The following is a 25,234-nucleotide window of genomic DNA, read 5'->3' as shown; positions in this document are numbered from 1 at the left end:
CAGACATCCCAAAATCCCGCACTGCTGCGATTGTCACCACACCAAGTACAGAAACAGCTTCGTACAGGTGCCCGTGCCGCCACGGCTGCGTGACAGGACACGGGACACACACACAGGGGACACACAGAGGGAACAAACGCGGGACACACAGGACGCTCGGGAGACGGGATATGCACAGGACACCCACACACACAGGGTACACAGGGGGGACACCCGGGGGACACACACACAGGGGGGACACACCCGCCGCCCTCAGCGCGGCCGCCCGCCCCCCCCGCCCCGCGGCTCGCGCCACCCCCGGCCCCGGCCGTTCCTCGGCGGCCGCGGATTGGCTGCGGGCCTCACGCGAGCGGCGCGCGCGCGCGCGCGGGGCGGGGGGGGGCGTGGGAAGAGCGGCGGTGCCCGCGAGTAACCCCGGCGCGCACAGCGCCCCGCGCGACCTCTTCCCCCGGCAGCGGCGGTGACGCGGCGGCCGCGCGCGCCCCGCGCCCCCTCCCGTCCCCTCCCCTCCGCGCGCGCGCTGCAAAGATGGCGGCACTGAGCAAGTCCATCCCCCACAACTGCTACGAGATCGGGCACACCTGGCACCCGCGGTGCTCCTGGGCCGTGCTGCACGTCACCCAGAGCGCCCTGGCAGAGTCCCTCCGCATCTACGGCACCCTCTACCTGGTGGGTGTGTGCGTGTGTGTGTATGGGAGGCAGCTCGGCCCCAGGGGGGGCCCGGTCTGAGAGGACAAGGGCAGGAGGGGTGTCAGAGAGGGGAGAGCCTGCCCTTGCGTTTGGGGGGATACCAGGGCGCAGGCGGGGAGCCTGGCCTGGGGTGGAAGTGGGCTATAAAGGACATGGTGGGAGCCTGGCCTGAGCGGAGGGGGAAGGGCATAGGGGTGTTTTTGGGGAGGGCACAAGTGGTGCCATGGCGAGGGGAGTCTGGCTTGGGGTGGCGGGGACGGACATAAGGCATATTAAGGAAGGGAGGCTCGTCTGGAGTGGGAGAGAGAATTAAGGTCGGAGGCAAAAGATAGGAGACAAGTCAAGGGGCAGCCTGACCCTGGAGTAAAAGGGAAGAATGGCAAATAGTACGCTTTGGTGTGGAGTCTGGTGCTGGAGAGGAGAGGGGTGGTGGTGGGGTTGTTTGCTTTAGAGGACTGCAGGGTTTTGTGGTGGGGAGAGCCTGGTGTTTGACAGGGGAAGGGCATGACAGGGAGAGTATGTTGAATCTGGGCCAAGTAGGGCAGAGGAAAGACATAGGGGGTGGTGGCATCTGGAGGCATAACATACACTGAGAGGGTTGGTGCTGGTGGGTAGAAGGGCACGGGCACAGCCTGAACATCGTATTTTCGTCATCTTCCAATACCTGTGATAGCTGAATAAAAAGCCTTAGTGTTTGCCTGGGAGGCTAGAATTGTGTCTTTGGCAGTAGCAGGTGTAATGCACGTGTGTTGGTGACAGCTTCCTAATCAGTGCTTTACGATCAAGGAGATTCCGTTGCATAATGAAGCAAGAATAAAAAAATGCATCAAGGCTAAAGGAGTCAGAATATTCAGAGAGTATCCTACAGGTGAGGTGTCCTAGCGTGAGTGTGCAATTAGACTTGGTTATATCACCTCAGTTGCAGCTGGCACATTTCCAGCAAATTAGGGTGTAGATAGAAGAGCTGGGATGTGTTTGCATCATCTGTGTAAACATATCCTGAGAGCCAACCTAAGCTGGAATTGCTGCAGATGAGCACTTCTGTCCCCACCTCTGTGCTTCTCCCCAGTGGTACCCAGGGAACTGAGGAGTGAGTGGCCCCGAGCTGCCCCCAGGCTACACTTGACAGAAAGAAGCACAAGTCATTGAGTCTGTGCCAGTGGTGGTGCAACAAAATTATCGAGCTGTGTAATAAAGAGAAGGAAAGGAGTGGGACGGCAGCATCCTGACATAATTCCGTAAAGCTCCCATTGAAGGGTTTCTTGAGTGAGAATTGAGATGACATCCATTTGTATGATAAAATAGTAACTAGTGGCAGTGTGAAGCTGAGGAGCTGTTGTGTCTGACAGTGAACATTTTCACTCAGAACTGCCACAGACAGGAGTGGCAGCTGTTGGTGGGACCATAGAGTTGTATCATGAAACTGATACAGAGAACATTCTCCCTTCTCCTCTTCCTTTACCCAGTACTATTTTCTTTGAATCTGTCTTCTGATCTCGTTTGCTCTGTAGGAACATGAGCACTTGTACCAGCAGAGCGTGGTTCTGAAGTGAGCCATGAGAGATGTAGTGGTGATCTTTCAGCTCTGGCTAAAGATAGAGCAGCTCAAACAGTTCTGTAATTAAATCAAAATTCCCCAACAGCCAAACCTGGTCAAGAGATTTCCTGCTCATAGCCCTGTTATGGTTCACTCAGTTGTGCAGTCACAGGTTAGAGGGAAAGCTCCCACTTTTTATTTCTTTGAAAAGAGAAACAAACTTAAAAATGCAAAATGTTTTCCTGATCTGTTTTGCATTGTGACACCATAAACAGTTACATCCTGTCTCAAACTCAAAGTGAGGTGGGAACCTTCTCAACCAATATCCTGCTGTATTGTGAAACCTCTGCCTTCTTTGTAGTTTAGTTTAGTTTAGTTTCTCTTAGGTTTTTGTTGATAGTGTTTAACTTGACCTGCCAGAGTAATCTAAAGCTGAGCTGCTCTCAGATCTTGCTGCTGTCTAAAGAGAGAGGAAGCACTTTCCAGTCTCTGCTCCTAGACACATAATTGTACTTTTTCTGTGTGTGATTTTGGACCTCATCCCTCCTGAGCTAACCCAGAAGAGGTTACTTACCCTGCTTTTAGCTGGGGTAATTTTCAGATACACTAATGAATTGAATTGGAATATTAAGCAGGATTTGATGAGCAATAGAACCAGTGTAAGGTGAAGAGGAAAAGGGTGCAGTGTGGACTGCAGAGGAGGAAGCAGAAGCTTTGCACGTTAAGTAGCTTGGCAGGGAAGGAACAGTCTTGAATTAAGAGAGTCATCACAAAATTCATTCTTTGTGGGACTTACAGCTGTGCTTGAAAACCTTTTATTAGTAAATGAAATACCACAGTTGGACAGCAAAAATGCTCAGGTTCACATAAGGGGATGAACTTAAGTTATTTTGTCTTTATAGTTATACCAGTCTGTGTTCAGAATGTTTCTGGTTGTACTTAGTCCTGGTCCTTTGTAGAGCTCAGCAACAAAAACTGCACTTCATTTTTCTGTGTCAAGCCTGTAAAATGGCTTCTGATTGTTCCTCCTGTTGCTACAAGCTAATAACTAAGGAAAGGAGATGAAAGAGCTTCCTCTCACAAAAGCTTGTGTAGAAATGAATGAGAAAGAATAGAGGAGAATAAATAATCAGAGGTTGTTCTCTGAGAGAACGTGGCTGGGGACAGTTACAATCCAGAGTCCAAACTCACAACAGCTTCACCCCACTTCTCTTAAATGCTTTGTTTCTCTTTGGTCTGTGGGAGACTTATGGAACTGAGTTAAGTGGTGCTAGTAAGTGAAATATTGGCTGTCAGTAAATGACTGCATAGAGTCTTTGCTTTTAAGTAGTGCTGTACTCTTTGTTTAGCTGTTTGTTATTTTTTTTTTCTTCTCTTTTTAGTAATTGTGCTTGAGTATTATTTTAGTTGGAAAAAATATAGCCTTGAGACACCATACTTGCACTGTCTTTATTTTTGCTCCAGTACAAATGGATTGCTTTAGTGAAAATAGGCTTCACATCTACATTGAATTGTCCCTCCCCATATGAAGTGGCTGACAGGAATGCCTGTTGTGTAGTTAAGGCTGCTTGTGTTTTCACAAACCAAATATCCCCATATGCAAGTCTTATGAGACCCACTTAAGAAAAAAAAAAAAAGTGACTTAGCATGCAGCTTGGCTTATACCTGCAGAAGAACCCCTAAATAGTCTTTCATAAACCTTGTAATTATACATTTTGAAAACTATTTGCCTTGATACCTTGAAACTTCAATGAAAAAATTCCTTCCTCAGAATTTGCTGTACTTTATTCAATCTATACTTTGTTTTCACATTAGTAAAACAAAATAAGAAAGTGTCATCTTGTATTTTCAAAGCTGAAGAAGTCAGACTTCTAGAAATTCACAGAGGTGAGGGGAGAAGAGAATGATTTAACAGGAAAATTGCATGAAGTTGGGAAAAGACTGGAATAGTGAGTGGCTTTGAGTCATCTCAGCTTTCATTTCCCAAGATCCTGTTGATTTCACATGGGTAAAGTGCTATTCATCACATGCATTAGAGCAAAATCCTCTATTTCCTGGGGATTTGTAAGTTTTAGACATTTGTTTGCTGATAGTGCACAGTAGAAAAATGTGCTTAGTCATTTTTATGAAGTCTTTGTAGTGTATCAGAGATAACCTGATCAGTTAACATTTTCACCTAATCTAAATTAAGGTAAAATTGTTTGTTTGCTACTTTGTAGTAACAATTCTAGAATTTATTCTTCTGACCTTTTTCCTGTGGGATGGAAAGAGTCAGTCATGCCATTCACCTTTCCCTTCTCTTGGTCTGATTGTCTGCTCTCTTCACCTAATTTAAGACAGGCTCCCTCCCTCACTTTCCCACCTGACTTCTGTCCTGCCCCTTTCCCTTTCAAACGCAGGTCTTCCTCTCCCCACCCCCATCTCCTGCCCTTCCTTCCCAGCACCAGCCCCTTCCTACCCTATATCTGCTGCTAAAGGGCACTGCCCCAAGCTGACTCCTGGCTTACCCCTGGCTCTGGCTCCAGACACCTCTCCCACACAGATCTGCTGGCACAGGGGAGAGGAGCAGCAGGCCTAGTGCAGTGTGGGTGCCAGCAGGAGTGTTTCAGATGTCCTCTGCACTGAGGGATGCTTCAGCCAACTCTTTAGAGCAGATGTAACCAGAGTCTGCTCCTCCAGTACAGATTTTAATGATCCTCAGCACTTGCTCTATTTCATGGGATTCTTTTTCCTTCTTAATTTCTTCTCATAATCTTTTCATGCTCATTTTCTTGCTTTCAATTATCATTTTGGTTTCGCTTCTAATAGTTCTTCGTACTTGTGCCATATCTGCTTCTTCCTTTGCCAAGAATAACCTTCAGGTTCTTAGATGCCAATTGCTTCTTTCTCTTTCTGTGTCAGAAGGGATTTTTTTCTACTTAGGATTCTGGTGCTCTTGTCTTCCTGAACCCTGTTTGACTCATCAATATCTGTATTCTGTATCTTAATCTCCATTCTTCATTCTGTAACCTTTCTAGGAATAGGATAGCATTGTATATCATGTTGTCAGACACAAAGGCTCTCAGCTGTTGTATAAAGATAAGGTTTTTTTTCTTCCTCTACAATATCAGTGGGAGAGACACTTGTAAGAGTACAGCATGGGCCAGGGAGCTGCAGTGCCAGCAGCGTGTGAATCACTGTTTGACTGGAGGCAACAACAGCAAGACCAGCTCTTGTGCTAAGGAATTATTTTGAAAATGGTTGTAGGTAAGACAGAATCAGCAGCCAAAGATCAAGGTGAAGTGTGAGTCTCACATGGTTTTCCTGGCTGTTTGCACGTTGCTGTAGGATTGGGCCAGAGGTTGTTCCCAAGGATGGATGGTGCACGTTGGCTGTGCTGCTGCTGCTGCTTCAGGCTGGCTTTGCGTGCAGCTTCCCTTGGGAGAGCTGTTTGAACTGGCCCTGAGCAAAGGTGGGGAGCCAGCTAACAGTAGAGTGGATCCTCTGTTATCTGCCAGCCTAGATAGAGTTGTCATATATCATCTTTCTGAGGTGTGCAACAAGGCTGTACTGCCCAGATTGTATTCTAAAATACTCTAGAATTGCTGGGTATACTAAGATGTGATTTTTCCTTGTTTGTGCTGCAAACCATTGTGTGTTTAGAAGTAGAGTGGGGAGACTAGGGAGGATGATAGTGTTACTGTGGAATATGCTGCTGGATGCCAGCTTGGATCTCTGGATTGGGTTGTGACTAATGTTTCTTCTGTCTGATCCAGTACCTAGAGTTACTGTGATGGTGGTATGTGATTGCCTTCTTTTGGATACCTGTTCATCTTAGCACCGTGCAGTGTCCTGTGTCTCTGCTGTATTATGAATAGCATGTAGGTCACTGTCTTCTTGCCTTTAGATTCTTCTGGAGGCTGGGTGACTAAAATTAGCCTAAATGTTACTAAAGTAAGAATCTGTGACTTCTTCATTCCAGGCTGTGATCATTCACTCTGTTCAGATGGCTTTGAGGCCGTGATATAAAAATTCTTTCATAAATTGAAAATAAATAGTCTTTTGCTGAGATGCTGAAAGCTTAAAAAGAATCATATAATGAGTTTAGGTGAACTGGAAAATTTATGCTCAGAGATGCAAGGGGTAACCCATAAATCTGCATCATAGTAATATTGGAAATCAGGGAAAGCCTCAGCCTTGACTGACTGAGCAAAGATCTTGGTAGAGACACTACAAATACTGAGAACTGGCAGGGACTGTTTATCAAGCAGTAAGTCTGTTCTCCTAAGTTGGTACAGCTTTATAGTAGAGTGCAAGAATTTCAGGGCAGGAGGACAATCCTTAAAAATTATGCTGAGTTAGACATTTTAAGGGGAATGAAATATAGTCTCCAACTCATTTCAGTAGAGGGGAACCAAAAAGTAAAGATAAGTTGTCATGGAACGAGAGTGATTCCAGGCTTGAAGGTAATTTATATGTCATTCAAAGAATATATGAGCACTGTTGGTTTCTTTTTTCAGTTGGTTGGGTGATACGGAAAATTTTAAAATATCCAAATCAAAACAACTCAACCGACTAATGGTGATCTCCATATAGCATCTTGAGTGAGACAGGGCAACTCAGAGAGCAGGAGGCACACATTTCTTCTTCCTCAGAGTATTGCAGGAACTGAGTTACGAAATTAAACAATCTGGAAGCCAGATTTTGTAATCAGTGAAATCAGGAAGAGACAAGCTAATAGAAAAAAAACAAATCTGGGTGTTTCAGAGGATGCATGAGAAACAAATTGCTAATTTGAACAAGTGTCTTTCAAAACCCAAGTGTTACCTGAGGGCATTTAGAGATTCAGTTACTCCAAAGCACTTGAAAATAATTTTTATAAAACGAAGGAGTAATGTTGTAAATTTTTTTAAAAAATGCAAATGGTTCTAAAGAACATAAAAATAATTAAATATAATTATGAAAGAAATCTGACATTTATTTGTTGCTCTGCCCACCATTTGAATAATCTGAGGTATTTTCATAACTGTTTAAATACTGGGGATTGCTTTGCTTTTAGCATGAGACTTAATTTATAAATTTTTCCTTGGATTTTTAATGACTTGCAGCATATGTATTATATAAACCGGGTGCACAGTTGTATTGATGATCTCTAAATTTGCATTTTAAAGGTGCCTCAGCATATCAGATAGTTGTGCTTATTAATGCTGTTGAACTCTGCTGTCTGTGTCTGCATATTTTTATAGGTTTTTAAAAAAAATTTAGCTTATTTTTTTTTCCTCTTTTTCTTTAATAAAAGTCTGTTGTGATGTGGTTGATTTCAGCTGGATGTTGTGAAGGAATGAGAGCGATGGTAGTGCTTGTTTCCATTTTCCATCAGTCAGTGTAGTGTGTGTTGTCTAATTCCACCAAATTTTGGTGGAGGGGTAGTCCTTGAAGTCGTACACTTTGTCCAAACTTAGGACATGGGTCAGGAGGGAGGATGGAGGGGGGAGAGACAAAAATGTTGTAGACATGACAGCAGAATTGACAGAAAGCCTGTGGTGTTTTAGCCTGCTGTGTAACCTGTCCGACTGTACGTTGGCCAGCCAATTAGTACATCCATTAAGTCAAACCATCCTTTGTGTGCAGTGCCTCTTGTGGAATCTGTACTTCAGGGATATAGGTGAGGATTGAGGGTGCTGGAGGTGAAGCTGAGGTTATTGTGGTTGGGTGATGCATGCTTGTAGGCGGTACATGACACATCATGGGAATAATCAGGCCTGGCTGGTGCCTCAAATTGTGGCAAAGCTTGGCTGTGAGTCTCGTGTTCCTTTTCTGCTGGAACACCAATAGCCTAGTTCAAATCTTGCAGTGGGCTATGTAGCTGTGCTTTAGGATGGCGTTGGAATTGCGTATATTCTTTCCATGGTTGGGGCACAATAAATAATTTCTGATTTTTTTAGATCTGTGGGGCTTAACCTGTTGGTATAAGGACTAAATTAAAAAAGAACAAGGACTTGAGTAATGATATTCCACGAACTGAGATATTCTGAAACCAGTGGACTGATCTTTTAGAATTACATTTTTTTATGTTGGAGGGTCAAAATGCAGTTGTGTGAATTCTATAGTTAGTGCTGGAAAATATATTTTTCTGTCTATTTCTTTATTAATACTGACCAGGCTTTTTTTTTTTTTTTTTTTTTTTTTTTTTCCCAATACATCTGTTAGCATCTTCTTGGAGATTGTTATTTTGCCAAGCAAGTATCTATTGGATGTCCTGATGCCCTCTCCTTCCATTCTTTCTGCTACTGACATCCATTGCTAAGCCTTGAGCAGTGCGTTTATTGTAATAATTTAGTTTTCATAACAATGTCCTCCCAGCTGACTTGAGTGAAGTGTATCCTAATGGGAGCCATGAACTGCTGCATTCTGCATTTCATAATCTTTCTGCACTTTAATAATACTTTTTTGAGATATGTGGAACTGATAGGGGCAGGAAAATGGTATCCAGAAATATCTGATATTTATCCATTAATCACATCACTGGTAGTAGAACTCTGTAGTCTGCTCTTGCCTGTTTTCAGCCCTACACAGTATTTAGCTTTGTTGATATCTATAAAGCAGTTAGAAAATTTAAGCTTTTATAAGCTTCTTGGTTTATTTTTTGGTGTGTGTGCGTGAAAGTATTGCTCTCACACATATTTCTCTTTTAATTAGTGCAAACAATTTTCTTTGGAATGGTTTGTGTGTTATTGTTTCTGATTCTTTTCTGTTTTTTACTTGGGAGTAGGATAGTAAAGAGAAGGGAAAGCAGGAATTTACATTAATCTAATGTATTAGATTAGACATTACAGAAATAAATGTTTTAATTTGATTTGACATTAATTTATAAGATACCAGTCTCTCTGTGTTGCACTTCTTACACTTTGATCTGAGGGAGCAAGGCTTCACACTTAGGTATAAGGGCCATGTTCTTGAAACAAAAAAACCCAGTTATTTTGTTCCAATGTTCTTGTCCTTCCTACAATATGCTAGAATTAGCGGAGTGGGTAGCAACTGGTTATCCGGCGTTGAGGCCACGTCAAGACCTTCCTTCAGCAGAAAGATTATCTGGATTGCATTATGGCCTAATCCATTGTGCTTAAAGCAGTCTTGACACTTGATTAAGTAATGTGTAAGTCTGTTTTCAGAGATCTGTTCATGCATGGATTTCTTCTTAATCCTTAGTTCAAGCTTCATTTTGGAAACAGGATTTTGGCAGAACTTTCCTGTGGTTAGTTTTAGTAGAATCCTCAGCCCATCTAACTCCAAAACATCTATTTGCTATTCAGTGGACAATGTTTGGGAAGAATATCTCCCTCTCACAACCAAGACTTTGAGATGTGTTTGCAGTGTGGATTGGACAGGATATCTTTCTTTTTTCTCACCAGCACTTGCAATATGCAGCTTGCTCTGTTTGGAACTTCTCTAAGCATTGATCAAAAACTCCTCCAGTTTTGAGACTCCCGGGGAGATCAGTGCAGATAAAGATAATAATGCTAGTAGAGTGAAAAAAGGATAGACTCTGTCTCACAGTGCACTCAAAGGATACTTTAGTGGAGTTGTAAGAGCACCCAGGCTGAAGGGAGGCCCTTGGGAGGGCCTGAGGTTGCTTGAGGACTTTCCTAGTTAAGTTTCAAGGGTCTACAGGGGTGGAGAGTCCACAACCATTTTTGGCAACCTCCTCCAATATTCAGCCACCCTCAAATGAAAACTTTGTCTTTAGATCTAACCAGAATTTCCCATACTTGAACTTGACTGTTGCCTCTTGTCTTAGCCCTGGATACTTCTGAGGCAAGCCTGGTTTGCTACATTAGCTCTTAGCTAATTGCAGAATTTCTGTTGACAAAAAAGTTCGAGGACCTTTAGTATTTGAGTCATTAAATAAGTTATTCTTTATAATACCTGGGACGTGCATTAAACTGAACAAAAAGAATGCTTATTTTTTTGATTGAGCCTGTTTTCTGCTATGGGCAGTTTTTTAAATAGTATACCAATTCTATAAAATATGTTGTTCTCCTAGCAGATGGTGAACATTTCTTGAGGACTTGCAGTAATTTAATGGAGTAGGAAACCTTTAAAAATACATCACCATTTCACAGACACTGTGTAAGGCATGTATTTGGATTACTTTAGTGATATTCTGACTATAATTATGTGATTGTCCAATTGTCTTGAAGACAAAACTCTGTAGATATATCTCATCATAAAAGTTTTGATATTTGGCAGACAATGTTTCTGACAATTATGGTCAATGGTAACAAGGTAATAAAAATTCCTCCTATACTTCCCATTTCATATTGCTTGATGTATTTCCTGATATAAATATTTTAACAGCTGGACCAAGTTCAAAGGAAATCTTTGTGGTATTGTTCATAAAGTTGAAGAGGCTTTGTTTTACTACTTAGGTGGGCATGTCTCATTTTCTGTTTTTCTTTTTCTTTACGATGTGCAAAAAGTGCCTAACTGAATTAAAGTTTGTCCCCCATTTTTTTCCTTCTCTTCTCCCTCAGATTGCAGCTATTCTCAGGAAACGAAAACTTGACTATTATTTGTACAAACTGCTACCTGAGATCTTGCAGTCGACTTCCTTTCTGACAGCAAATGGGACCTTGTATATTGCTTGCTTTTGCATTTTAAGGTTGGTATAGTATCCTAAAAATGAAACGTAGTAAAGCTATTTTTGTGCAACTTTTCAATTTGTATAATAATTTGTCTCTTTTTGTGACAGGGTTACTTGTAATATTTTGAGATAAGAAAAGCTACAGCAATCATCTTGGTTTCTGGTTTTACCATTTGAATATGAAACTTTGCTTTTTCAAAACTACTTCGTTCTCATTTTTGAGTAAACAAGTCAGGGAATCCACTTTGCTCCTTTTTTTCTGCTTTATGGATTCAAAATACATTGTTGCAGGAAATTCAAATGGATTCTAGAAGGGAATTAAAAAGACCTAATGTTTCTTTCCTAGAGATAATTGATGTAATTTGTTATTCGTTTCTGTTTTCCTGATGCAGAGGCTGTGATAACTTTTAATTATACTGAACTTTATCCAGCCATCCAAGTTTGTAGTTTTCTTTATGGTCATAAATGAAGGAAATCCCAGCACAGCCTCTGGGATTTTGTAAGATGCAGACTTGCTCTGAAAAACAAGCCTAAAGGGCACCTCTATATTCTGTGTCCTGCATATATTTCAAGCAACTATCAGGATAGTTAAAAATTAAAAGTTGCTTTTCATTAATATGATTATGCATTTATTTTAAGAGATGTTTAGACATGTAAAGCCTACAGTAGCTATGAATGTTTGAAAGTTAACTTACAGCACACTTTAACGACCCCTCTAAAAGATAAATGCCTCATGCCCTACTTCTAAATCTGTTTAGAGGCCTCTAAACTTTCCTTCAAGGCTGAGGGGGAATGCAGAAAAGAGGAACTAGCTGAAGAGCCATGGAATGCTTTTCAAGTAAATAATTCTCAAAATTTGAAGTGAACCTATAAGTAATGAGCTCTAAAGAATATGACGTTTTCTAGCAATCTAGGTTGTATTAATATAATTTATCTTTATTCCTCTGAATTACAGAATGCTCTTCCTTATTCTGCCATGTAGTTGCCTGTAAATCTGCAGTGCTTTACTCCAGTGCTATAGTTAAATGTTACTCTCTAAATTAAGCTGGTATGGTTTTAAGTTGTATGGTTTTCAGCAGTTGCTCTTACAGAGGATATTAGGCATCTAGCAGATCTGTGACTGTGCTGGACAGTGAAGTAGGTGAGAGATTGGTGTCTTACAAGCCCGTTGGTGTGGCATCACTGTCACCTTTGTGCTGCACAGCTGTCTAAAGCTGTTCTGACCTCCAGAACAGCATGGCCAGATGCAGACTGGATAATAGAAATGCTGCCTAGCCCAGCTGTCCTCCAAGTCTCCTTGAAGCATTGTTTGGGTTGACCTAGGTCAGAACCATGTAAAGGACAATTCCAGTGATTAAATATGACAAGGGACACATGTAAGTGCTGCCTCTGCCATTGGTACAGCTGTGCTGCTCAGTAACCAACCAGCGTCTTGGGAGGAGTATGTGCTTTTTCTCTTGCAAAGAGATGCCTGTGAGGAGTCAACAGCTGCAGCAGACTTCTTGCTGGCAGAGTCTCTGCACACTGCCCACCACCTGCAATTGCAAGACTTGCAAGTAAAAAGTTGTTGGCTAGAGTGCTGATTGAAACACATGGTGCCTGTTGAAATACATGAATGTCCAGTTACAGTGAGAGTTTTGCAGCTTTTCTGTCCAAAATGAAATTAAGAGCCTCAGCAATTGATTAGGATATATGGAAGAGCTATTAAATGACATTTCAGGAAACAATGGATAACATGATTGTCAGAGAAGGAGTACTTTCCAAACTTGTATCCTTTGAAGAATGAGTACATACCCAGTGATGATCTACTTGGTGCATTTTCCATGAATTCCTAAGTGCCTTTGACAAGAGTGCTTGCTAGGACTGGTCAAGAAGAAAGGTCTTCTGTCTTCCAGGAATTAGTAAATGATTAGCAACTAGTAAATATATATGGAAGAAAACAAGGCATAAATAATTGGTTTGCATAGTAGAAAGAAGTTGCCACTGAAGTTCCTGTTACATCCTTTGTTTTAGATTTACCTAAGGAGTTTGGAAAAGGGGCTGAACACTAGTATGAGAGATTGTATAAGATGATTTAGGATACAGAAATTTAAAACTGACTCTCATCCTTTTCAGAAAGATCTGTTGATTAAAATGACTTACGAAATTTGATAAATTGCAAAGTAAAAAACAGCCCTGTCCTTAGTCAGGGACAGGCTTTAACCTAGCTGCTGTTTATCAGGAAGGTGTTTGAGGATCATTTTGGGAGGGTTCTTTGAACAAGTCACTTCAGCACTTGAATATGGTCAAGGAGCTGAGTGAGTGGTGTTTGGAGAAAAAAGGAGACTGCACCAGGAAGCTGAATGAATGTATGACACCTTTACAAACAATGCCTTTACAAACAATGCCTTTTTAAGAGTTTTCCTAAGATCATAATGTTGAAAAGTCATTCACTTGAAATGTATTTAATATCTTGTATTTAGTGTACTTGTCTTGCAGCTTGAGCCATATAAGCTTGGTTCTCTCATCTGGTCTTGGGTGGTTGATGTAGGATGGAAATGTGAGACTTCAGTCCTTTATTTTTAACCAATATGTGTCTTTTTTAATATTTATGTTTTTTTAATGTTTTGATTGAAATTGTATTATTCTTTGAATTCAGTGCTGTATGATCAATGTACTTATTTCAGTAGCCCTGAGACCAAGAGTAATGGTATGTGATTATCTAGGCCAGAAACATTTTAAACCAAAAAGAAATACCAGTACCTCTGTTTCTGTGTAATTAGCCTGAGTATTTCTAGACTTGATATGCAATTGTGGAAAGGGATTGTTTGGGACTGTGAAGACCTAGATGCTCTCCATCTCGTTCTAGATAGTGATGAGAGATTGGACATGACAGATTTGTACAATAGGAAATATGCTGCAGTTTTTATTTTTGTTTGAAAGTATGTTATAGCAGAAGCAGTATCTCAGAAGCAGAATTGTCCAGCAAGCCCCATGCAGTTGATTGCTCTTACCCTCCTGGAGTTCTAGACCAAAGCAGCTGAGTAAGGGTTTATAGCTGGACATGTTAACTCATATTTGTGGTAGTTTCTTCCTTTCACCTAGGAAAAACTACCAAAATTGAACATGATGCAGATATTCTCAAGGATGTAAAACTTTAGGCAAGAATGTGGAATTAAAATAATTTCAGGCATTTTTTTAATACTCTCATCATTTCACATGTGGATGAAATTTCAAAAATACCTAAATGCAGTATGCATTTAGGCAGTGGGTAAAAGTTCTTGTTTTAGGAGAGATTGCCAAGCTAACTGACTTTTTTTTTTTTTTAAGCTCTTATTTTTTTGTGTGTGGTGAATTAGGGTCTGTGTACAAGCTGCTGTGTTGGCAGAGCAGTGAGGGTGATGATCTCTGTTACAGATGTATGACAATCCAGCTGGGGGTTGTAATCTCTTCCGCTGGTGAGATCCAGAAGAGTACATCTGTCTGGGCTTCAGATGGAAGTGCTGGGTTCCTGTGTTGACAGGCATTGCATCTGTTAAATGGAAGGTGTGATTTTTAGGTTTGTGGTTCAATTACATGTAAAACCTCACACAGGTTCTGTTAGTCTGTCAACTAGAGAAATTAAGTACAGCTTGTAGATTGAGGAATTAGGTACATGACCTCCAATTTCTATCCACAGGACATGTGGAAATAACCATGCAAGTAATAGCAAAACCTAATTTTCATTTACTTTAGGAGAAGTTTAAATGTTTCAAATAGTGACTGTACATTTTCATTTCCACTTTATTTTGTAGAATGTGTTACTGTTGTTTCTGAAATCTTGTCAAACCAAATACGCAAGCATTTTTAAAAGGATTTTAAACCAAGCCAAAAGAGCAAATTACTGTTTCTTTCCCACAGAAAAGGCATTTGCTCTGTTACTTAACAGGTGTGTCTGGTAAGATGTGTTCATACTTATTAAGATGCTTAAAATGATTTCTCTGAAACTTCATACAGTAATTACTTTCTGAGAGAGTCCTAATAACGAACTTTAGCTCCTGCAGCATTTGGCATCCTGAGAAATTATCCTTTTGCAGCCGTGGGAATGAGCAGTGTGTGTAATTGCCATTACATCACTTGCTGCTGATACACTGGCTCTCTTTTCACTTACGAACATTAACTGGCATTGCTCTCTGGTAATGTTATTTTTGCAAAAGTATGAAATGAGGCTGCTCATGCCTTTGACGTCAGGAATGAAAGTGAGCTAATCAGATGGTGTTGATTAATTATCTTTGTTCTCTCCTCTGTATTGTCAACATGAAATTTTGTCTAAGAAAGTGGTCTTTTCTACCATGTATGTGTTTGCCATTTTGTTTGCTAATTTTGATTGCTGTGTTTTTAGAAGGGTAGACTCCATTGTAATGTTTTGTTTTCTCACTAATAATGCTTGTCAGCTGAGCAGCATTGGTATAATTGAAGTATGTTTATTGTCATGCTACCAAATGTCACAACTCTCTGACTCTTGTTTGTCTATGATCAACCTAAGTAAGTTTGAAGGTGCACGTCTCCTGGACAGACCAAACATGGTGGGTGACATTGTGTCTGATATGCGGTTTTGCTTTCTTCCTTTTATGGCGACCAATTTATAGAAAGATTTTCTTGAATATTGCCATTTGTGTAACCTTTTTTTTTTTCCCCAACTCTTATTGTTGAAGGAATTTTGATAGTTGAAATTGTGTGGACTCTAAGAGAAATCCAGATCTAGGTGCCAAAAATGAGAGCTTTCCCAGCTTAATAGGACTGGGAATTCACTGTTGCTTCCATTTGTACAGACTGATTCCTTGGCTTACTGTAAATGTGCATTTTCCTGTTTTTAGCATCAGTGGATTATCTGTTTGGAGTTGGCATGTATTATAATTACTTGATTTGATTTCTGTCTCACCTGACTGCATTGCTGCGTTCCACAAGGCAGATCTTCCTGAACATCCTACTTGTATTCGGACAAGTAGCAAAGAGATTAGTGGCTATAAGGTCTTTTAGAAGATTTTTCTATAATTAGTATCTGCAGCTTTTCAAAAATATGTCTTGGAAGACTGATTTCGTGGAAGAAAAATATTCACTTAAATGAAATGAATGCATTAATGAAGTGTTTCAGGTATTTAATGTTTGTGAAGCACTTTGGGAACTCCTCTGAGAATTATCCAGCTGTAAAAATACTAAGATTAGTGTTTATTAGTGAGTACAGATTAATGTAAGAAGACAAAATTAACAAATCATTTGTAATTTTATAATGCAGATAAAATACAGTGTGGTGCATGAATGTTCCATTTGCATGTAATATGTATATAAATTACTTTTTCAGGAAGATACTTGGAAAATTCTACTTTTGGTCTCCTGGCTTTGGTGCAGCTTTACCTGCTTCTTACATGGCTATTCTCATTGAAAGGAAAAGCAGGTAGGGTTTGTGTTTGTGTATTTTCAGCTTAATATAATAATGTTTCTTGTTTTGGGCATTTGATGATTGACGTTTGACAATTCAGTGGGCTTATTTCAGAGTGCTGGAAATATAGTTCATCTGAAATAGTATCTTTCGCAACCTTAAATTTAAATCTAGAAAGCTACGGTGAAAAAAACACTTTACAAACATTCAGTTTCATATTTATGATCTGTTTGTCTTGTTTAATGTGCAATTACATTGCTCAGGATTTCCTGATAAAGCTTGGTTTCTTAGGGCTTCTTAATGAAACTATGGTTTTGTTCTTGCTTGTTTTTTAAAATATAACTTGAACAATGTTTGCAGTTAGTCACAGAGAAGGAGAATGCTGATGACTTAACAATGTGACATTAGTTAAGATGGAGGAATTATAGGATGTTGTGGAGAAAACTGTGGGTGAGTTGAAATAATTCAGATTGGATGAAATGTAATGGTACAGCAGGCAAGGTCTTTCACTTAAGGAGAAGTGCCGAAGTTCATCTGTCAGAGGTAAGTCCATTCTAAAATCATTAAAGAGCGGGAAGAAAGCTCTAATTAATCCAAGGATAGCCCAGAGCTGCCATTTGTAATGGGCCCAGGAAGATGGCAGGTGAAATCCTGGCTTGTAAGGTTTTAATGTTTGATATTCAACTTATGTTGGTAGCTTGTATAAATAGTGTCAGTTACAATACTTCCTTAATTTACTTTGGAGTGAGATGCTTTAGGCATCTAGTTAGTAAGTTTAATTTAAAGAAGAGAAGGTAAGAGAAGGGTAAAGTCCAGGATTACTCTTTTGAAAAAGATAATGAAGGAGGTACTAGAAGCGGTCTGAATGTCTGAAACACCCTTAAGCAGCCATATAAAAATAATGGCAAATATGTATCATGTTGTTGACTCACTGTCAGGTCCCATTCCTGAACTTCAGCTGTGGAGTAAGCAAATCCCACGCCAAGTTTTATGTACGTCAAAGTTCTGTACTTTTAAAAGAATGCATTAGCCATTGTTTTAGAAGATTTAGGATGTGTAAGAGTTTCTGGAAATATGGGAGCACTTCTGAATCACCTTCTTTAATGTAACTATAGAGAAAATAATCGTAATCAAGTTTCCAAAGAAGTTAATTATCTTTTTCATGTCCTCTCTAGCTGACTGATTTTCATCTTACTCTAATTACTTTCTAAGAGGTTGGATACATTTTAGTTGAACTTTGTCTAGTTACTTAGACTCCAAGCACTGCTATTGGCATCAGAGTATCATTTTGGGGTGGCAGCAAATGCATTTTCTCCCTTTGATCAGTGATAACGCTGGCTTAACTTTTCCTACATACTTGTTACAATGTGAGGCTTTTCTGTGCCAGACTTCTAATATTTCTAGATAACATTAAAGACGAAGAAATCAGACTGGTTGTCAATCTGTGACATTCCTGTAGCTTCCAGAATATTTGTGAGTGAAGAGTTGAAACTGCTTATGAGCCCAAATCTGTACAAGGTTTTTGTATAACAGCAAAACATCTATCAGAAAGTTGCAAAGCTACACTTGTTAAGAATAACAAAAAGAGTAAGAAAATTTTATGTTAAATGGATTTTTCTAGATTTGTTTGTGGCAATGTGTGAAAGCTCTGACGTGTTAAGAGGATTCTATTTAGCATCTGAAATTTGAAAGAAATGGAAGTTGAACTAGAGGTACTTGGAAATGACAAATGTGGATTGGTACAGCATATATGCAATGAATGATGCTGGAATACTTAATTCCTGTAGGGTTATTCCCCTTTCTGTCAGAATCCATGTGTGACCTAAGGTATTTTGCCTAAAAATTCACATTATGTTGGATCTGTTAAAGGAAAGAAGGAAATGTTGGTATTGCAATATAACACATGTATTAAACTGTGGAGTCATTGTTCTTAATGAAAAAAAATCATTAAAGGATGTCAAAAGGTATTTGAAAGTTAAGGGTTTTTTTAATACAAAGTTGTTTGTATTAAACAACTATTCTGAGATGGCAACTATGTATAATGTGCAAGATGCTGCTGCTGACAGTGAAATATGACTTTCTAATTTCACATCTGTTTGCCTGTTAGCTTCTATTACAGGCCAAATCAAATTTTAATAGACTCACAGTCCCTTAGGAAACTGATGTTTCACATGGAGGCACAGGGGCATTTTCAGTTATCTGCTGAGCAGCTTAGAACAAATTATAGGGAAAAATCAGGGAAGTGGGAAAAAGTCCTGATTTGAGTTCATAAACTTATCTCTAGCCCTTCAAATTGCTACTAGCAGCTGGCAGCAACATTGAACTTTATCACTTAATCTCTTCCCAAGTGGATACCCTATTTTAAGTACCTCTCTGGCATTTGCTTGCACAGTGTCCCTGTCAGTCCCGAACTTGGGAACAGCAGGCTTATAAATCAGATTTTCTTCCAAGTGTTGCTGTTCATGTGTGCCAGCCTTGTAGTGTGTAATTGATATGGAATAATGGGAAAAAGAGATTGATGGCTTGACTAGGTGTGTTATAATCCTGGGGAGGAGCATGTTTTCTAATGTGTTACAGAATTAGTTTGATTGTAGTTTCTATCTGTGTAATACGTAGTTACAGATTTGCAGGACACTGGCAATGAGAATGAGAGGTGGCATTGCATAGAAACTTCAAACAGACTCAGGAAATGCTCTGCACTATATTATGCTCCTACAGGCCTATAAAGATATAAATGACACATAAATATGTCCATGTGTGTTCTATTTGGTGACTATAAAATATACTTGTCCTATCTATGAAAACAAGTTTATCAGGATCTGTGGAAAGGGACAAGAAATAAAAACACTTCTTAACTTTTTTATGTCTATAAAGGTTTTGTGAGATTATCTGAAGAGAACTGGTCACATTATTAAGTAAAGTTTGGATAAAAGTTATTTCTTAGATAAGAATTGGATGTGGATATATAAACATGGAGATTATGAATCCATGCATTGCAAAAACTAATTCTATGCCTTTCGTCCCTTACTCCAGAAGGAGGAACTCAGAATTTTTCTCTTTTTCTGGTGCTCTCAAGATTTGTGAATTCCCTCTTAGGGTTAGGAGGAAGCATTTTTGCTGGCTCTAGTTTGTTTTAATTGTCAATATTGTAGTCATTCTTTGTTTATATTGTCATAATAGCTATAGTTATATAGTGTAATGCATAAGCATGCTTCTAATAGGTGCAGTTCCATGATTATACTTCAAATAATATAATGTTCTTTGCACTTTCACCTGTTTTTCATCTTCTATTAAAGAAAAATGTGCAATTGTTTTGTCACAGAATTCAGTTTTGTAGTGTTAAACATGAAAAGCTGTGTTAATGTCTCCTCAAAAATAGAGATGATTCAGTTCCATTAATTTCATTGAGCTTCCTTAGGAAATCATTGCAATCTTTTTATTAACCTTTGTGTGGAGTTGTTTAACCATGCAGTTCTTGTTAGCTCCTACAGATATTGTTTCCAGTTGGTGATAAGAAGCAATTTTATTTATAATTTTTGAAAAAGAGTATTTTGCTTGTGTCTTTTGGCTTCTGTTTGTAATTTCAAGTTATAGTCTCCTGTCTCCTGTCATTTCTTTTAATATCATTAAATGCTATCACCAAGAGTAAGGAGGAGATATGCAGCCTGGATGGAAAGACATGGCACCACTGCCTTTTTCTAGAAGTACCAAATCTGTTAGAAAGCAAGGAAGTAACTGAATATACTTGTTAAAATTATTGTGAATCAAGCTGTTGAAATGTGATTTGAGACTTGGCTGAAGCCATCCTATTACTGCAAATCTGATTAGATCAGTTGTACCTTGCAGACTTCTAAGACAAAGAAGTCCTGTAGCTTGATGAAGAGCCTGTATATCTGTGATTACTTCTAGGAAAAAAATGTGTTCTCTTAAGTGTTTTGTAAATGTGCTGATATTTCAAAACCATTTAAGTTGTGTTTTGCTAGTAGCTGAATGGCAAACTTCATTTTGTTGGACTCTTGCTCAAGAAATCATGTATTAATGAATTTCAAGAACTATAAAGCTTTAAGAGGGGACACAATTCCAGTTATAATGAAATTAGTTGTCTTGCTGCCTGGCTGCTTTGGGTTTTTTTTTTCCCTGTCTTTTGTAACTAATTAAGCCAGAGAAAGTTTAACTACAGCCACCTAAAATTTCTGTGTTGTTTGTGAAGGGACACTTGTGGGGTTGCCCCTGCTCCCCCCTAAGACTGCATTAATGTTTTCATACTGGCTGTTAACGTTATAGCGGCGCCTGTCTCGTCGCTACAGTTACGACTCTGTCACTGATGGTATTATAAAACTTGAGATTTAGGGCTTTTATAATTTGGTTGTAAAATCTTGCTTTGGGCAACTATTTGTAATATGTTTTTAGTTGAAAACTTTGGGTGTTTTTCATAAAAAAAGCCCCTATGTACTGGACTTTTAGAAAAATATTTAAACCAAATGCATTTAAAAAGTAAAGCACTGCAACAGTGTGTGTTATAGAGGACATCTATATATACACACATATATTTAATGTTCTTGGAAACAAAACTATTACTGTGCAGTGCATGGAAAAGTGACAGAAACATTTGTGTAAGAACAATGTGGAATTTTTACACTGTGTGTTTGTTCTGATGAAACATTCAGTGCTGTTAGGATTATTTGCTTGGCATAAATGCCATTAGTCTAAACACATTATAAAGGAGGAATATGGCAGCACAATAATGGTAAAAACTATACACTATAAAGAGATATGTGAATTCTGTAACTTTGTAACATTCAAATACAAAGTTGTTGATATGTGTTTCTTTATAGTAGTATAGTATATGTAGACTTGAGGTGACAATCTCCTTTCTCAAAAATGTTCTGTGGTTATTCCATTTGACATATTTTAGGGAAACAGATAAATCACTATTTTGGTGGGGTGAGTAATCAAAACAAGTGAACGAACTCTTAAAACAGCAAGTGTTTTTGCAAGCTTTAGTTGTACTTGCTACAGGTAAGAAGTTGAGAAAACAAGCTATGTTGAGGGGTGATTTTTTGCATATTCTTTGCATTGTAGTGCAAAAACGCTTCAGTTTGGATCACTGACATTAGTATTTTGTGGTGTAATCTGGTAAGGAGAGCTAGCAGGGAAACAATTTTTTTGGAATTGTACTCCTCTAGAATGGTTATTGCTGTGGAGTGCAGAGCCAGGCTGTAGAAGTTACTGGGAAAGCTTTCTATTTCTAAACCAAAATATGTTAAATTCCATTGTACTTCAGCAACTGCCTTGGTGAGAGCCAGTGTTTGAGGATTTATGTTTTTATAGTAGCAGTGCATAAACATTTGAACATGTTTTGCTGAGTGCTTTGATGGCTGCTACTGTGCTGTAGTTATAGAACCATCTCACAAAATGTTTTGGATTGAAAGGAACCTAAAAGCTTGTCTAGTTCCAACACCTCTGCCATGGGCAGAGACACCTTCCACAAAACCAGATTGCTTTAACAATTATCAGAAGGGAAAACTGATCATTCAAGACTGGGAGTGCAGCAGTCAATCTGCAAGATGCTGGTGGCAGCATTGTAAATGGCTGGTAGCTCAGGATAGGCAGCTTTTAGGAGTAGTTTTCATGGAAAAACCTGTATAGACTAGTAATTTACACTAGAAGAATTGATGCTCTCTCTAAGATATCCTTGGCAGTCATAACTTTGTTGATATATTCAGAGAGTTTTCTGTTTGTCATACTATTGTTGCATCATGTGTTAATCCTAGAAACAGCTTCTGGAGTTTTTTTAACTGTTGAGTTAATTCAATATTAATAAAGTCAGTTTTTAGGAACTATCTTTTCTAAGTGCAGGAGAAGGCAATTTCAGTGTGTTGTAAGTCAAGCAAGTGGGCCAGAACCCCAGTTTGGCTGAACAGTGAACTCCATGGAGGTCAAGAGGAAAAGGAAACTGTGATCTCTGGAAGTGAGGTCAGGCATCACAGGAAGAGTTCAGAGCTGTGGTTTGCATATGAAGAGAGAAGGTTTGAAAGGCCAAAAACTCAGTTAGAGTTGAGACTGGTCACTGCTGTATCTGACAACAGGGAAGGGCTTTTTAAAGTACATTAATAGCAAGGAAAAGTCAACACACTGACAAGAAAACACACTGACACTTGTTGAAGGTGGTCACCTAACTAATACAGATGTAGAAAGAGCAGAGACTGTTTTTGTTTCCATCTTTAATAATATTGATAGACCTTGGGCTGCTCAGTTCTTTGATTTGGTGCACCACGTGTCAGTACAGTCCATTTGCAGACAGTGAAATTGTAGGAAACCAGTTGTATCAGCTGGATGTTCACAAGTCCGTGGGGCCTGATGGGATTTATGCCAGAGTTCTGGAGGAACTATTGAGTTCAACAAGACCTCTGTCAGTGTTAGTCTGTGTACAGGAAGAGTCTGAAGGAAGACCTGATAAGCTATAAAGCTGTTGGTCTAACCTCATTATCTTCATTCTGAAGATTATTCTGGGTAATATTGAAAGGCATTTAAAGGAACAACATGATCATCAGGCACAGTTAACATGAGTTCACAAAGAGCAAGTCCTGTTTAACTTATTTGATGTCCTTCTGTGGCCAGGTCACCTACCTAGTGGATGAGGGAAGGGCTGTCATTCAAATTGCAGCCATATTGTGGGGCTGTCCTGTGTGAAGGAGAAGGATGTGGGTCATAGAAAGATTCAGTGTTACTGGCAAGGTATAAACTGTCTGCTCCATTGGTAAAAGTAGATGCAGAGGAAAATTTGCTTCATTTATATGAACTGCGGAAATCATTTGGTTTACTGTGTGAGAAAGATCTTCTCTCCTGTATGGTGTTCTTAATTATTCCTATAGGAAGTCTATCCTTCATTCCTGCCCTTTACTCCTTATGATTCTCTATATGCACATAAGGTACAGGTATAATCCTTATACTTTCTGGATAAAAGAAGTGGTTGCACTCAACACTTGGACTTTCCTAACTATGTGAAATGTGTGTTTCTATTTCATAACAGTCATTTCTTTCCAATCAGTTGCATGATTCACCATTCTGTTTCTCATTACAGTCTAGATAACTGTCTCAAACTAGATTTCATCCTCTTGAGATGGCAGAAGTTTGGCAAGGTAAATTCTGTACAAGGTGAATTGTGAACAGAACAAGAAGGTTTGTTGGGAATCGTTGACTATGGTTCCATACATGTGTAGTCAGTCAGTCCAGGTTATAAAATATTCAGGATTCTGAAAAACTCTACTGCTTCTGCATAAGTATTCAGCAACCAGGTTTAACATTCAGGCTGCAGCAGATGAATGCTAGAAAAATTTGGTTCAGCTTTCTTGTGTGGTAACTGAAGTCTTGCACAAGATGAAGAGCAGGAGAGCAGCTACAGCTTTATAGTTGGCAGTCCATTTTCTAGGGTAACACAGGCAGGCAGGGAAGAATCCTGGAAGACCCTGTGTGAAATATTTACCTGTGATTTTGGAGATGCTGCAGAATGCATTGCAGCATCTGGATGAGTCTGTAGAGACTGGGTTTGTTTTCTCTCTGTGTTGTTAGAGTCAGGGCTGAGACAGATCACGCAGGACTATTTGGCTGCAATTGCTTCGTGGCTCCAGATCTCTGAGTTTCAGAAGGATTTACCAGCTTAGGCACAGCACCAGCCATGTGGCTGCTTCATGAATGTAAAGACATCTCTGGCAGCACCCATTAAACTGCCTACTCTATCAGTGCACGTGGAGCCAGCCTGGGTGAACAAAGGGCAGTGCTAAGGTCAAGCAGCAAGCTGTGATAGATCCCAGGTGACTGTGCAGATACCTTCCTCTCTTCCTGCATGGCTCCATGAGTAACTGAGGCTTGATTATAGTTAAAGTTTGAATTTTTAAAAATTATTTGAAGAACCCCTTTTGGCAAATCTCTTTCTGAAATGTTCACTTTGTAGACTGAAATCTTATAGTCGTCTGCAAAGTAGTATAATTTTATATTCTGTTTTTCATTGTTACCTGTAAAAAAACTATGACAATTTGTAAAACTTACAGTCCTGTTGAAACACTGGCAGATAAAATGTTAAAATTCAGACTGCTGCTGGACTATTCTGTGAGTCTGACTTGGATTCAAATGGTACAAACAGTGGATTAATTACTCTGTCCTGTCTGCTCAGCACTAGCATCCAGGGCACACTCATTTGGACTTCCTTGGCTTAAGCAAACACTTAATACATCTTGTGTCTGAATGCTTGTGTGCAACATGTAGCTCCCAGAGGGGGAATAATAAATACTCTGCTAGTATAGAATAAACTTCAGATGCTGCTTAGGTGAGCTGGCTTGAGTGCTGACATTTACCTGGCAAGATAACATCCATGCCTAGCATGCCTCTAGTGTAGTGGCTGGAAGTCTTGGAGGGAGCTTTTTGGTGCTGTGTTCCTCAGGTCTGCTTGTAGGATATTGTTTCTAGATACTATAGATGAGAGCACCTCAAGTATTTGTTTCCATGTGAGCCACACCTATAAACCCTCTGTAAAAGAAGTGACTTTTCTGGAGTGTCATTGTTCCCTAGGAACTAAGGTCATTGTTAGCTCCTGCAGCAGGAAAAGTGTGAAGGTAGAGACTTAGAATGGTAATAATTTTCTATATTTATTCATGCAAAGCTTTTCTGTGGTAAAGATTACAGCAGTATTCTTAGGTCAAACATCTTACTTCCCCTTCCTGCCCTCTCCCCTCCACATCCTGGAACAGAAAATGGCATGTTTTTATTTCCTTTGGTGAGGAAATAAAACACTATATGTTGTAGTGTTTCTTGAATCTGATGACCTCCACTCCAGACTGAATCTTTTTTTATAAAGTAAGTGTATGCCATTAAAACCTTCTCCTAAATTCAGTCTGTCTAAGAAGCAGGAACAAACGGTGTCCGTGGTATTAAAGGCAAGCATTAAACAGGTCTCATGAATTCGGGCCAGTACTTGTCATCACAATCC

The 25,234-nt window shown here is 39.5% G+C and overlaps 1 protein-coding gene across 1 annotated transcript in view; it reads left to right on the top strand.

Moving 5' to 3' along the window:
- The first annotated feature begins 501 nt into the window (after positions 1-501).
- Positions 502-25,234, top strand: part of TMEM135 (transmembrane protein 135) — a 158,558-nt gene continuing 133,825 nt past the window's right edge. The window contains exons 1-3 of the mRNA XM_083884986.1: positions 502-669; positions 10,741-10,868; positions 16,171-16,263. Coding sequence (XP_083741112.1) covers positions 529-669; positions 10,741-10,868; positions 16,171-16,263 — 362 coding nt within the window. The 5' untranslated portion in view covers positions 502-528. The remainder of the gene's footprint in view (positions 670-10,740; positions 10,869-16,170; positions 16,264-25,234) is intronic.

The sequence above is a fragment of the Zosterops lateralis genome, assembly GCF_965231275.1.
Source record: "Zosterops lateralis genome assembly, chromosome: 2".
In the NCBI taxonomy this organism is placed as follows: domain Eukaryota; kingdom Metazoa; phylum Chordata; class Aves; order Passeriformes; family Zosteropidae; genus Zosterops; species Zosterops lateralis.
Note: the sequence above shows the minus strand (reverse complement) of the source record. Positions and strands in the feature narration are given on the sequence as shown.